General features: G+C 43.8%; 1 protein-coding gene across 8 annotated transcripts in view; it reads left to right on the top strand.

The window, feature by feature from the left end:
* ANO8 (anoctamin 8) overlaps positions 1-15,904 on the top strand; it is a 69,553-nt gene that overhangs the window by 5,186 nt on the left and 48,463 nt on the right. For 3 of the 8 annotated variants that reach the window (XM_039334707.1, XM_039334710.1, XM_039334709.1), the window contains exon 3: positions 12,209-12,319. In XM_039334707.1, the coding sequence (XP_039190641.1) occupies positions 12,253-12,319 (67 nt within the window). In that variant the 5' untranslated portion in view covers positions 12,209-12,252. The other 5 variants (XM_039334705.1, XM_039334704.1, XM_039334703.1 and 2 more) reach the window with 5 other exon arrangements.

Here is a 15,904-nt window from a genome sequence, read left to right as displayed (position 1 = left end):
TTAAACGCTCTTTGCCGTCTCTTCGCTTTCCCCCCTCCTTTGTCCCTCGGTCTGCGCGCTGGCTTGCTCGGAGGCGCTTTGGGGCGCTGGAGGCGTTAGGAAGGGCCATCCGGGGCAGGTGCCGCTCACCTGGGCCGAGCAGGGAAGCCCCCTTTCAGGCGTCCGTCGCTCCAGCCCGGCCCTGATGGCGCGCCGGCTGCCGCCTCAGCCCAGCTCCGGTCCTGTACTCGCCACCCTCCCGTCCTGGCGGCTGTGAGACCAGCCCCGGCTGCTTTCTTGGCTCGGATGAGCCGCCCGCATCCCGACGCCGCACTGCGATGCTGTTTTCCTGGTGCAGCCCTCAACCTTGAGCTCGGGAGCCACGATGCCAGAGACTGGGGCGGCAGGACCGGCGGCGAGCGTCCAGGAGAACAAGCGAGGGGGAGGCGCGATGGATGGGGAGACGGCCGCACCACCTGCCACCGGGGTCCTGGGTGAGTAAGCGCTGCCCCGGGCTGCCGTCCCGGGCCATGGGGTGGCGATGGCGGCGCGCGCGCGGGACCGTGGCTAAACAAGGGACCGCACCGGCGGCTTTTCCGCAGTCGGCCGTAGATGTTGCTAAGCGCGGACTTTGTCGAAGTTGGGGAAGACTGGAGGGCGGCTGCGTCCCTTCCACGGTGGAGATACCGGCTGGAGGGCGCCGCCTGGGAAGGCGCGCCTGTGCGGGCGTGGAAGGGGTTGCAGTCGCGCTGCCGCCGCCGCTAGTCTATTGTCTCGCAAGCGGGCGTGACTCCCCCGACCCAAGAGCCCACCGACTTCAATCGACGGATTGGGGGGGGCGTCCTCGAAAGCCTTGTGGCTGGGCACGACAAGCAGACGCGGGCGCCTCGTGGATTTGTAGTCGAGCGCCCGGACCTGACCCCTCTCGTCTCCTCCGGAGGTCTGCCGGTCTTCGGGGTGCAGGTGGGTGCGGCGTCTCCCGCCCCTCCAAAATTTTCGTCCCGCCGGCGGAGGCCGAAGGAGACCGGCCCTGCAGGTCCACTGCGGCGGAGGCCATCCGCGTCGTTCCTTTGGATGGCGCCGCCATCGGGGAGGTTGGTTTCGGCGTGGCCGTGGCGAGGGGACCTTAAAGGTCACGGCGAGAGACTTCGAGGGCGCGCCTCGGCTTCTCCCAAACCCAGGCTCTCTAGACGCGCAGGACATGGGCTGCGGGTGATGGGACTTGTAGTCGAGAGTGCCTGGAGGGCGCCGGCTCCGGAACGCGGGTGGGAAGAAACCCGAAATATTTCTTGAGATTGTGCTGAGAGAGAAAACCCAGCCATTGTAGGAGGGACAAGATTACATTGGAAATGAGGCCTCTCCCCTCCCTGTGTACCTGTTGGAAACCTCTGGCCAGAGTGAGGTGGTCTTCTTTTCCCCCTCACTCTTCCCCTTTTGGCCCATTTTGGGTGGAAAGACACCTCAAGAGTTCAGTGTATGTGCAGGTAATGTGTGAATGGGGTGATATTAGAGCACCTAGAGTTCATACACTGCTTGATATTTTAAAATTTCTCCAAGAGGCTAGGTGCGGGTCATGCAGTCCGTGACTTGCCATAGGTGCAACAGGGTGTCTGTCCTTGGCCAATTTTGCCTCAGTACAGTTTAGCTACAATTTACACACTTACACTTGTTTCCCCCCCCCCATGTTTTTGTATAAGAGTTCTTCCTGGAGGAAAAGCGGAATATAAATCTAACAAGTAAAGCGATGGAAATTATTTCTTTCACAGGCCTAATCTTTCTTCAAGGTTAACTGGAAAAACTGGGAAAAACCTGGGGCAAATCTGTGGGAAAGAGTTTGGGGTGGGAATTATCTGTTTGAGATATGATTCCCCTCTCCCCTATGGATTGAGAATCCATGCAAGAGAGAAGTGACAGGCAGATTTTGGGGCTGGATGGGTCACTCAGCTTTCATGTGTCTTGCTCCACTACCTTTATGGATAGCTAGTTCCCACTGTTTTAATGAAGCTTTGTCTGATCTGCTGCCCCTTATCTTGGTTGAACTTAAGTGCCTTAATTCCCAACTAGTAAGGCTTAAAGGCAGAGGTCTTCAAACTTGGCCCTTTTATGACTTGTTGACTTCAACTCCCAGAATTCCTCAGCCAGGCACGCTGAGGAATTCTGGGAGTTGAAGTCCACAAGTCATAAGAGGGCCAAGTTTGAAGACCCCTGGCTTAAGGTATTGGATTTCAGCTCTCACAAACTGCAGTCAGTACTGAACTGAAATCCGTAATTAAAGTTAAACACATGGGTTGGATTCATAAACTATTAAACCATATTTTTTTAGCTACAATTTATTGAATAAAGCACACTTGGCAGGTTCCACACAATACATTAAATTATTAAAAATAGTGTGCTAAACCACTAGTAGTTTTAACCATTAATAGTTGCCTGAGCCTCAATAGATGGATTCCTACAATGCATTAAGCCCTAAGCTATGGTTGACAAGCTGTAATTGTGCCTTATATCTGAAAAACCAAAACCTCACAATCATGTTATGGGTTAGTGTAATATGTGTCTAGAATTTACATGGCCAATTATATTAAATTGCTTAGGCATAGGTGCATCTCTAGATATTGAAAAGAACAATGTGTTTTATCTCTGCTTCCTCAAATGAAGGAAATTCCAGCAATACTAAACAGCTATTTCTGAGGACAGCCTCAATAGAAAGTATTTTAGTAGCTTCTTTTTACCTACCTTATTTCTTTCTAGTACAGTAGTCTTTCACCCCACCAAAGATTATAGCCTGTATTTAGTTCTGTGAGTTAAAACTATTGTCTCTTAATAAAACAGCAAAGAATCAAGCAAGGTAAAAAGAAGTATGATCTCTTAGGCAGAGATTTTGAACCTGAAGATGGTTGTTCGGACAAAAAAGAAAAGTTTTGCAGTTGTGCCTATAAGAATGTGCACTTTTGCAAATTAACTGAATCCTCCAATTCTTTGGGTTGATTTGGCCCAGAAATATATCTTATTAATATGTAAATTAATATCACAAACTAAATCTATTGGTGTAAATAGCAGAAAACTTTAATTACCTAGAATTCTAGCTGTTTAAAAGTAGAAAATGCTTAACTGGTCAAATAAAGCGGAACAGCTGTACTGACATGCTATGCTGAACTTGGTTGATTTTAACCTTGTGTGACATTTTAGTAGCCTAGCGATTTGTCAGAATCCCAGCCTTTTGATTCAGTTTTGATTCACTATATAGGGTGAATCCTGAAAATGAGTTAACTCGGAACTCAGATTAAGCATGTTATATGAATCCAGCTATGTAGAGACTTTGCATTGAAGCTTGCTGACATATGTGTGTGTACGTGCATGTGCATATATTCTCACTGTAGTGCCAACCTCAGCCCACACTACAGCTGTGCCAAGGAGATTTTGGGCACCCACAATGCCCAGCCTGTTTGTTTCATTGCCTGGAGTCAGCGCCCACAATCGGCAAAGACAGGACTCCTTTGTCAAAATCCCAATTCCCGTTGGATTGGCTGAGATGGGGGAATAATTTTTCAATCTTGTACCATTTCTTCCTTGTTCCAGAATTTTCTTAACAAATGGAGGCTGCAGTTCTGAATCTGTTTAATTGAGGTTGTATAACTTCTTAGCGTAGCCTAGTAGAAAAACTTGTGCAAACTGTTAGTATGGGAAAGGAGAGACAAACAACCTGAAAATTAAGAAAGGAGAAATAGGGATTGCTGTTTTATGCAGCAAATCTTTATAGCCCGTTCTTTCCCCCTTATTTTGTAGCATTATGATGTAGACTACTCTTATATAGGGAGGTTCCATATGGGTTAGATATCCTGAGGAAAAGCTGTAAGGGTAAACAATTAAATGGATCAGCCCAAAGTATGAGATCCTATTTCTGATAATAGCTAATTTTTTCTCTCCCATCAGCAGATGGTATTCCAGAATTAAATATAAGATCTATCTTTCGTAACTTTAAAGGCAATATCCTCTAGATATATTGGACAATAATTCCAATTACATTTGGGGATGCTGAGCAAGCGTGGTAGGATTTATTTTCCAGCACAGCTGAAGGGCACCAGATTGGGGAAAGTTGGCTTAAAGGATTCCAAAAGATCTGCCAAGCTAAAATGTACTCAACATACAAGGAACATCTACTAGATCTGTAAACAGGATGTCATACATCGTGTTTCCAAAATGACTTACCAGATGCCTCCGAGAAGCCCATCAGCAAGACAGGAAATTTGCCAACCCCTCCCTGTGTTATTTTCCTGCAGGGATCTGTTAACTGGGAATAGATTTCCTTTGAACAGGGAGTTTCATTTATTTGCTGTTATTCTACGAGCATCAGTGTGACTAGCTTTATCTCCCCATTTTATACAGCTGAGTCTCAAGCAGATCAGAAAGGAATTTTGCCCTTCTTTGAAATGTAGTCCATATTGGCAATAATCAATATGTGTTGATTGGAATCTCAGTGTGTTGGAATCTCAGAAGTGGGCACATACAAAATAACACATCCCTTAGTATCTTAACTCGTGACAGCATAATGATTTCTGAACCAAGATCGTGAAACAAAGAAGAATTTTGTAGAGCAGCTGGTTGCATGCCACAAACTGGAGAAGCACACTAAAGTTCCCAAGAAGTGTAAATTTTTAAAGGAGCACATATTTTATTTACAACACACTCTGCTATAAGAAGTGATGATGGCTACTATATATAAGTAAATAAATCCACATTCATAATTTAGTTTTCAGTCTTTCTGGTCTTGAATAGCCTCCTTTTCATCTAATTTATGTGGGCTGCTCTTGTATTCATTCAGAGGGTTAATATCAATTATTTCATGGTGACTAAATAGAACCACCATATTTACATATAGTATACCTCTGAATAACAAATACGAGGAGTTGTGCAAACAATGTGGGGATTGGTTATGGGGGAAGATGATGCCCAATACTTTGTTCTTACTATGTTGGAAACAAATACAGGTAGTCCTCGACTTATGACCAAAGGTGAGCCCAAAATTTCTGTTGCTAAATGAGACAGTTGTTAAGTGAATTTTGCCCATTTTACGACCTTCCTTGCAGCTGTTATTAAGAGAATCACTGCAGTTGTTGTTAGTAACACACTTGTTACTACTGACTTTGCTTGTCAGATATTCGCAAAAGGTTATCACATAGTCAGGAACACATGATCAGGGACACTACAACGGTCATAAATATGAGTCAGTTGCCAAGTCTCAGAATTTTGATCACATGACCACAGGAATGCTGCAACAGTTGTAAGCATGAAAAATGGGAGTTGAAGTCCACAAGTCATAAAAGGGCCAAGTTTGAAGACCCCTGGTTTAAACTTTACCCAGGTCAGTGGGCTCTTAAGATCCCAGGGAGCCAACAGAACCACACAAGTCTTTTGGCAACACCCACCCAAACACTCGAAGGCTAGTGCTCACTGCCCACACTTTTACTACAGCTCCTATTGATTCAGTGACAGTTCAAAGTCACAATGACACTGAAAAAAATGACTTATGACCGTTTCTCACACTTACAACTGTTGTAGCATCCTCATGGTCACATGATCAAAATTTAGATGCTTGGCAGTTGGCATGTATTTATGACGTTTTCAGTATGCCAGGGTCACGTGACCATCTTTTGCAACCCTCTGACAAGCAGAGTCACTGAACTTAAGTGAATCTCTGCAGTTGTTAAGTCAGTAACACAATTGTTAAGTGAATGTAGCTTCCCCATTGACTTTGCTTGTAGGAAAGTCACAAAAGGTGATTACATGACCCCGGGACACTGCAACCGTCATAAATATGAGTCAGTTGCCAAGTGGCTGAATTTTGATTATATGACCATGGGGATGCTGCCAATGGTCGTAAGCATGAAAAACGGTCATAAGTCACTTTTTTCAATGCCGTTGTAACTTTGAACTAAGTGAATTGTTGTAAGCTGAGGATTACCCATAGTAGTCAACAATGCTCTCAATAGTAGCTTGTTGTTGTTAATTGCGTAGTCGTGTCCGACCCATCGCGACCCCATGGACAATGTTCCTCCAGGTCTTCCTGTCCTCTACCATCTTCTGGAGTCCATTTAAGTTCACACCTACTGCTTCAGTGACTCCATCCAGCCATCTCATTCTCTGTTGTCCCCTTCTTCTATTGCCCTCAATCTTTCCCAGCTTTAGGCCCTTCTCCAGTGAGTCCTTCCTTCTCATTAGGTGGCTAAAGTATTTGAGTTTCAACTTCAGGATCTGGCCTTCTAAAGAGCAGTCGGGGTTGATCTCTTCTAGGACTGACCGGTTTGAACGCCTTGCAGTCCAAGGGACTCGCAGGAGTCTTCTCCAGCACCATAGTTCAAAGGCCTCAATTCTTTGGCGCTCAGCCTTTCTTATGGTCCAACTTTCATAGCCATACATTGCAACTGGGAAAACCATGGCCTGGACGATACGCACTTTTGTTGGCAATAGTAGCTAGGCGGTCCATTTTACTTTTCCATAATCTGTGGGTTCCAGTTGAATTGGGACTGCAACTCCCATAATTCCAAATTCATACTGACTAGGAGGGACCTTTGCCTTTTGACTTCAGGGACCTGTTCTGATGATAGCTATAAGACACATTTATTTCAAAGTGTCCAGGGACAGAGGCTAAATAACTCTGCATTTGAAACGTGAGGAATACACAGGAGGTGGCAGAGTAGGCTGATGTCTCACTTTTTTTTGTTTCACTTATAGATAGTCCTCAACTTACAACCACACATTTGAGCCCCAAATTTCCATTGCTAACCACGGGAGGTGTTAAGTGAGTTTTGCCCCATTTTATGACATTTCTCGTCACCGTTGCTAAGTGAAACACTGCAGTTGTTAAAACAATTGTTCAATGAATCTGGCTTCCCCGATGATTTTGTTTTTCAGAAGGTCGCAAAAGTTGCTCATGTGACCCCAGGACACTGCAGCCGTCATAAATATCATCCAGTTGTCAAACGTCTGAAATTTGATCATGTGACTGTGGGGATGTTACAACAGTCGTGTGAAAAATAGTCATCAGTCACTTTTTTTTCGGGGCAGTTGTAACTTTGAACGGTCACTTAGCATGGTTGCTAAGTCGAGTACTACCTGTATGGATGGCCCTGCTGTGGCCTTTCAGTGCAACCATTATGGAAACCCTGATGTGGCTGATCTGGCATGGAAGCCAGCCTGGTATAATGGATAAGGTGGTGGAGTAGGAATCACAGTTTCCAGTTTTTTCTTAGGCACAGAGTCCCTGGGTTATTTTGAGCCAGAAAATAAAAGGGTGATTTCTCTTCCCCCAGTTTTAGCCCAGGCAGCGAAACTTTTATTTCTCAGGAAAAGGACTAGATAAAACTATTTCCAAATAGTGGGGTGTATTTCACACTCCAGAGAATCCTTGGGGCCTCTCTCTCAATTAACAGCTGCCTGAAGGAGACAAGTCCTGCTTGTCTTGACATGTTTGCTTCCAGATGTGCTGATCTTTGTAGCCCATTGGCTTTGGGCTAGGTTCTGCCTTCACACCCATCGTCTGCTACTGCCTGTTCCAGTCCAGCTAGATTCTTGCCACACAAGCTTCTAGTCCTCTTTGCTAACAATAAGCTAACATTTCCGGGTTGGATTCCATCTGAGCAGTTCCAGAATACAGGCAGTCCTTGACTTGGCACAGAAAAATGGCACAGAAAAAAGTGACTTATGAGCATTTTTCACACAACCGTTGCAGTCGTGATCAAAATTCAGATGCTTGGCAGCTAATTCACATTTATGACGGTTGAAGTCATGTGATCCCCTTTTGCAACCTTCTGACAAGTGAAGTCAATGGAAAAGCCAGATTCATTTAACAACCGTGATACTAATTTAACAACTGCAGTGATTCACTTACCAACCGTGGTAAGAAAGGTCGTAAAATGGAGCAAAACTCACTTAACAAATGTCTCACTTAGCAACAAACATTTTGGGCTCAATTGTGGTTGTAAGTCAAGGATTACCTGTACTTATTAGCTGAGCATGCTTGCAGTTGGCGTTCTGACACATTTGGAAAACATTCATTTTGGAGAAGGATCTACAGGTGTTCTTGGCTGGAATTCTGCTCTTGAATAACAAGACAATGTGGCAGAAACATTTCTGAAGATAATGATTAAAGGAATACAATAGTTAATTGTCTTAGAGAGAGATCCAGTAGCACACATAGTTCTTCCTTCCTTAAGCCAACTTTCTGACCAGGTTCCCGTATCACAATAAGTCACGAGAGCAATAATGGGAGAATTGGGGGCTGCAGCACATCCTTACCTTAGGGCAGACATGTCAAACACAAGGCTCAGGGGCCGGACGCGGCCCGCACAATGGTTTCATGTGGCCCGCGAAGCCATCCTGGAAACAGTGAGGGAACGGCCCCCACGGCCTTGGCCCTGTAAAATTTTGTGGTGGCCATCTATGCTGAAACACATTCAGTCTTAGCTCCACAAGGCCGTCTAGAAAAAGTGAGGAACCAGCCCCTGCTGTGTGGGCCCTGCCCCCTGGGTGCATGCTGGGAAGGTGTCGCCCTTTGTGAGGAATGAAGAAATGGACCATGCCTTGGCATTTGCCCCGGTCCCACCCCCTTCTGCCAGAACCCCTCAGATCTGTCCCACTCCTGCTCAAGCCCCCACAGGCACCCTTGATGCGAACGATGTAGAGCTGGCCATGCCCACCCAGTAGGCCACACCCACTCCATCCACACCCACCCAGTAGGCCCCCCAGCCCCCCCCCTGAGGGCAACCGCAATGCTGATGGGGCCCTCAGTGAAATTGAGTTTGACACCCCTGCCTTAGGGATACTGTGATGTTACTGGAAAACTCATTTACTTATTTAAATCAAATTTATGTGGCTGTCCATCTCACGAAAAGTAACTAAGCAAAACAGTAAATAAATTAAATTTTTAGATTTAAAATTTAAATTAAAAAAAAAACAGATTTCAGCCATTCTAAAAATCTCTAAAAAGCTATAGGCATTTAGAGCTTATCTTCTTTTGGAGTTAAGATGGGCAGCTACAGAAATCAATCAATCAAACAAACAAATAAATAAAATTATGCCTTTTTCATTATAGCCAGCCATGAATTTTCTGCACAGGTATGTATGGATCCTGAACCCACCCCCGCTATCACTTATAGGCCATGCTTCAAATTCTGGGAAATGAAGTTTCTTCACATCTCACCAGGGAAGGTTTTGTTTCCTGCACATGATATCTGATGCAAGGCAAACCAAATTCTGGTTTTTGCTCCTGCTGCCAATTTTGGACCTTTTATAGCTTGTTAGTGGACAGCGGGGAATATAGATCAATGGAGTCAGTCTAGGCTGAAAAAAGCCAAAACTACTGGGAAATCCATCATTGAGTTGTTGCCATAGAAATGTCTAGCTTCATCATTCCCACCGCCTCCCCCTCCCCATTTCTCCATCTTTTCAGCGGAGATTTCCCAATAGTAAGTATACGTAAGAAAGCCCTTATTGGTGACGTCTGGCTGGTGCTATCTTGCAACAGGATAAAAGGGACCCTTTTGTGCAAGCTTGTGTGTGTGTGTGTGTGTGTGTGTGTGTGTGTATTATCTGCATATCAAGATGAACCAGAGAGAAAGAAAACCTGAGTCTCTTGAAGAGGGGCTGGTTTATAGGTCTGATACGACATTTAGCAAGAACTGACTAGCACTGCAAGAAGAATGCACTAAATAAAAGAAAAAAGAGCACTTTATTTTTCTTGATGATGCATTGACGAAGTAAAGCATCGGTACGTATAATGGGTTATTAAATTATTCTGGCTTTTGTATGTATTTCTTTAGAACATCTTTGCCTTTTTATTTTTGGAATGGCAGATCAATGGACTTCCAACTGTGATACATAGACTTCTAGGGCTGCAGTTGTAAATTAAGCCCAGCTTGAGGTGGTAAATACTTCACCTATCAATTTTTTTTTTGCCTCTGTGGCAGCTAAATGCACAGGCACAATACTTTTTGCAGAGGAGAGGATTGGCAGCCCTATGAAGAAAGAGCTAAACTTAACCAAGGCACAGTTTGGGGGTATGAAAGAGGAAAGGCAGACTGTGTAATCCATGGATGTCCAACCTTTTGGCTTGCCTGGGCCACTTTCATTGAAGAGGAATTGTCCTGGGTTGCATTATAAAATATATAATATAGCTAATGTATCTAAATAATGAACTTCCTTTATTTTTTTATATTTTTCATTATAACATTGTGGGGGGCTGCATAAGTAGCTGTCCAGGGCTGCCAGTTGGACATGTCTGATATAATCTAAATTGTTTTCCACCAAGCTTTATATTTTTCCTGCCTCCTTACGTCAGGCCTTACTCCTGCACTGAAATGTTTCTGCTACTATGTAATCAAAGTGTTTATAGATCCTTTCCAGCAAAGTGAGAAACTGATATTTCCCTTCTGAGTCCAGCCTGTCAAAATATGCCCTAATACTCAGATTGCCATGGGGTAATGGGTGGCCCCCAGAACTCCTTCTGAACATGTATTAAAAAAATAAGCATGAATAGAAATGTATTTTTACCGATGTGCTTGCATAAGTTTGTCTGAACATTTTATCGGTAGATTTGCATTGTTCATTCAGAATTTCATGTTGCACTGTTTAATATTGATGGGGTTTCCTATCATGCTAAGAATATAGATTCTGGCTTGTTCAGTATCAGTTTCCCATTTGACTAGGTAGGTATCCAGCCATGCGTCTTCAAATTTTCTTGCCTGCAATATCCATCATCCTGAGCCAGGATGAATATTCTTGTCACTAGCTGGACATAATTGTATAGGAAGTCGTTGACTTACAACCATTCGTTTAGTGACTGTTTGAAATTATAACAGCGCTGAAAAAAGTGACTTATAAGTTATAAACACTTATAAGTGTCTATGACCATTGCAGCTCGGATGCTTGGCAACTGACTCATATTTATGACGGTTCAGTGTCCCAGAGTCATGGGATCACCTTTTGCAACCTGACAGGCAAAGTCAGTGGGAAAGCCACTTAACAGCCATGTTACTAACCTAACAGCTGCAGTAATTCACTTAACAACTATAGCAAGAAAAGTCATAAAATGGGGCAAATCTCACTTAACAATTCACTTAGCAACATAAATTTTGGGCTCACTTGTGGCTGTAAGTCGAGGACTACCAGTAGCCTAACCTAATGAGAGGGTGGGAAAAGATTTTTCATTGGGAAAAAAATCTTTCCCTGTTATTTTCTCTGACATTTGGTCTTCTGAAACACTGTCTCTGAACATGAAAGCTCTGGTGGCTTTGTAAGGTAGAGTAGCAATTGATAGCCCTAAGATAAGCCCTGCTGGATCAGAAGAGGGTGGTGCTCCTAATCCAGCATCCCATTCCAACCTCTTAATGTGAGGGAAACTGCACCTGGAGGAGCAGTGGGGGGAGTTTTGGCAACCCAGAGCTTCCCCAGAAACAAGCCAGCATTCAGAGCCTGAGCAGTCCTAAGCTGGATGGGAGAAAGAAGAAGAGGTTCAGGGTAGTCACATCTTAGAATCTCTCGGGATATATCTAGTACAGTGATGGTGAACCTTTTAGAGACCGAGTGCCCAAACTGCAACCCGAAACCCATTTATTTATTGCAAAGTGCCAGGCCCACATCAGCATTGTGGTGCCCTCAGGGGGGATGGGGGGCGTGGCCCACTGGTGGGCATAGCTGCGGTGGTCACAGCTGCGGTGGTCACGGCAGACTGGGTGGGCGTGCTGGGGTGTGTGGGCCGGGACCAGGGTGGTAGGGACCAGTCCCTCGCCATCTCCGGGGCATCCCCAGGGAGCCAATGCCACTCACTCACTTCCTGCCCCGTCGCTTCCAAATGCCACATGCTCGCTATTCCGGCGAACTTTGCTGGGGCAACGGCGTGCGTGCCCACAGAGAGGGCTCTGAGTGCTGCCTCTGGTACATGTGCCATAGGTTCGCTACCACTGATCCAGTAAGTTAGAAAGTTATAGTTTTAGTTTGGCAAGATTCTGTTCACTAGATGTAAGCAAATAAAGGACTGCACTTGATTGGATTTTGCTGTGTCTTCTCCGGGCTTGGTCCTGACATTCCTACGATTCAGAGGAGAAGAAAGGCGGGTGTCTCACAGGAGAGAAAAGAGAGGGCATCCAAGTCTCCTTTCAATGCATCTCAGCTCAATTAAAAGATGCCGGTTCCAAAAGCACTCCATGATTCACCATCTGTACTTCTCTCTTTACAGACAAGCTGTTTGGGAAACGTCTGCTGCAGGCTGGGCGTTACATCATGTCCAATAAATCGTGGATGAAAACGGTCCCCACAGAAAACTGTGATGTGCTGATGACTCTGGCAGGTGTGTGGGGTCAGGGAGGTGGTTGCCGTTGATTCTCTCCAAATGTAATTAGAATTGTGATTTTAATTTTCCTCTCTCTCTGCGACTTCTCCCAAAGAACTTCTGCAGTTTGACATTCTGAACCAGTCTAGTTGTGATTGCTGAAATAGAGTTGCTTGTAGATTGTGGTGGCTTCCAGGTGCTGGGCCTTCTCAGGATTCACAGTAACCAAATTAGAGTTGGATTCAGATGATCATGTTTAGGGCTATGTAGACCCATTGTTAGAGCTCTGTTGACCTATTACTTCTATAATTCCCCCCCCCCAGCTGCTATGGGTTTTAGGGGGGGGTTGGTATTTTTTTAACATGTTTAGTCATCCAGAATCATGCATTTCAGATCAATCTCATAAATAAGTGCACCAAAGTGCTTGCTTTGGCTTAATAGATTGGATGGACTCATCCAATTTCAAGACATTGATAAAAACCATACTTTAAAAATTCATAACGTTGTGAATTTTTGCACATAATGTTTGTGCAATTTAGCTGGTTGAATATTATCCTACTCCTGAGGAAATGATTTATGGCAGTCCTTGTTTGTTGTTTCCTCCAAAATTTATAGCTTTTTTTTTTAAAAGGACAACGTGGTTACAAATGTCTACCTGAGAGTAGATATCCATTATATGGGAGGAGTGCATAAGCCAAAATACTAATCTAGGGGAATTTTATTCAATGTACCCAACTAGGATCTGTTTTGAATAAAAGTAATAAGGTGGACAAGTGAAACAACAAAACTAAATGATTCAGCAAAAACAAAATAAATAAATATCTACCCTTGGATTAACTCCTGATCACAGCCTCCATATTGTTGTTCTTGTGAAGAACAATGGAACTAGCAAACTTCAAACTGGTGAGGTTGCTCTGTCTCTAAAAAAGCAACATTTCCCAGTGTGAGTACCTGCAATGGTGATGCAGATTAACCTAGCTGCAAGTGCCCAAATTGACTAAAACCTCAGGAAATTGCCAAATTTCACAAGATGTTGTATTCTTTGGAAAATGTTGCAAGATGTGAGGTTGGAGCATCAACATTTTTGGAGACTTCACACATGACTTCAGCTATTGTTTAAACTTATCATTAAAATAATTTTCACACTATATAAGGAAAATATATCATGTGTCACAGTGCTGAAAGGCATGTAACTAGATCCTGGCTTGCATTTCTGTTAACAATGCAATGATCCACGTGCTGACTGAGAATTCTTCCAGTAGAATTTAAGACCAGCTAACAGTTTCAGTTAGGAAGACAGATCAAATTAAAGAAAATATGCTAAGCCCAGAAATGTTTTGGTCAACCCTAGAATAGAATTTATACACTTTCCTATACCTTTACTTTAATTTGTTCCCCCCACCAATAATTATTTTTCTACATATTTCCAAATACAAGTGTAGCAACCTTCCTTATACGGGGAATCTTTGACTTGAGACTCCAATTGAGCCCAGAATTATGGTCATAAGTTGTGCTAGTTGTTAAAGAGGTCACCATATTATCATGCCCAAATATATGGTTTTTTTGTAATGTTCATTAAGCAAATTGTCCACAATGGGTGTTTTTGTCAGAAACCCGAAGTAAACTCCAGTTTCTAACAAAAAAACCCCTGTAAATCTGGTGAAGTGACAGCAGGATACCACAAACAACTGTACATCTGGGCCAGTTGCTGAGCCCCCAAAATGCAGTCATGTAACTGGGGAAGAGGCAGCCATGATAACTTTGAATTTGGTTCATAAGTAGCCTGGGGAAGTTTGTTGTAACTCCGAACACTTGCTAAGCAACCCATTGTAAGTTGAGGACTACCTGTACTAGTGCTTCTAGGTGTGTCAGACTACAATTTCCATTGCCTTTGGTCAGCATGGCTAGAAAGTGATGGGAGTTGTAGTTCAACATATATGAGTAGTTCCCACTGCTTCTATAGGCCCAGCATATCTTTACTCAGAAATAAGCCACATGGAATTCCATGGGGTATATTTTGAAGTAAGCAGACCAACTTAATTATTCTGTTTGTAAATTGCAGCTTAATTAATTTCCCTATCCTATCTAAAAACTGCATTTCTCAAACATCCAATTTATATTTTTCCCATCCATAACTGTGTTGTTCAGTTCCGAGGAGACAACTGGGAAAATAAAAGCCTAACCACAGTTATCTCAGCTCTGTAAACTCATGCCTAAGGGAGGACTATAACTCCCCGTTTCCTGGTTTCTAGGTCAGTACCTTAACCACTATTCCAAACTAATTCTCAGTTTAGGTGATGAATAGAACTAAACTAGTGTGGTTTAGAAACCAGTTTAGGGATTACCAATATATGTGAATCAGACGCTTATGATTAATTCAAGGAAGCATGGATAAAACAGACCATGACCTAATGTGATAGGGGAGCTCAGCCAGGGTGTGAGAAGTTGTTTTTTTGCCTCTTTGTGTTAGCAGAAGGAAGAAAGTGTGCTTGAAAGGAGATACCAACCCAGGACAGATGCCAAATCGTAATTGAATATGGAGGTGCAGGAAAGGTGGGGGAAGGAACACTTCTGCACTTAAGCTTTCAGGTTCCTTTTGAAGCACCATCAGTGGGGAGGCATTTACAAGCAGATAGCACTTGGGAGAAAGGAGCTTGCATCACCCCAAGTCATTGAAAAACATAGCTAAAAACTAATGACTAATTGCATTGTGCAGCTCTTCAGCCACTATTGCAAAGGATGATCTGTTACGACATTTAAGGATATTCTGTAGGAGTAATGATTCACCCACAAGTCCAGAGGAGCTCCAACGTTCTCATAACTGATAAATTAATGTCAGGCCCCAAAACCAAGAAAGACGTGCTGATTCTTCCAAGCAATTTGGAATCAGATCTCATTGGTTGGCTACACAAGAGGGATTCAGAATCAGAATTGAGCTGGAAGGGACCTTGGGGGTCTTCTTGTCCAACCCCCTGCTCAGGCAGGAGACCCTATACCATGGACAAGAGGCTGTCCAGTCTCTTCTTTAAAATCTCCAGTGATGAAGCACCCACAACCTCTGAAGGCAAGCGGTTCCACTGGTTGATTGATCTCACTGTTAGGAAGTTTCTCCTTAATTCCAGGTTGCTTCTCTCCTTGATTAGTTTTCATCTATTGTTTCTTGCCTTGCCTTCTGGTGCTTTGGAAAATAAGTTGACCCCCTCCTCTTGTTGCAGCCCCTCAAATACTGGAATATTGCTATCATGTCACCACCTAGTCCTCCTTTTCTCTAGACTGGCCATAACCAATTCCTGCAACTGTTCTTATGTTTTAGTCTCCAGGCCCTTAATCATCTTTGTTGTTCTTCTCTGTACTTTTTCCAAAGTCTCAACATCTTTTTTGTAACGTGGTGACCAAATCTGGATGCAGTATTCCAGGTGTGGTCTTACTAAGGTTTTATAAAGTAGTACTAATACTAATAGCAATTTTCTTTATTGTTCTGCACTGATAGACAGAATTGTGGCAACTAAGTACTCTACTAGCTACATCCGGCATATATTCTGAGCTATTAGGGAGGGCTGTCTTCACCCTCTTTCTCTCACATTTAATATCTGGAATGAGCTG

Source organism: Crotalus tigris, unplaced genomic scaffold (assembly GCF_016545835.1).
Source record: "Crotalus tigris isolate CLP2741 ecotype Arizona unplaced genomic scaffold, ASM1654583v1 scf7180000017633.3093840, whole genome shotgun sequence".
Classification (NCBI taxonomy): Eukaryota; Metazoa; Chordata; class Lepidosauria; order Squamata; family Viperidae; genus Crotalus; species Crotalus tigris.
This window is presented reverse-complemented; position numbering and strand designations above follow the sequence as displayed.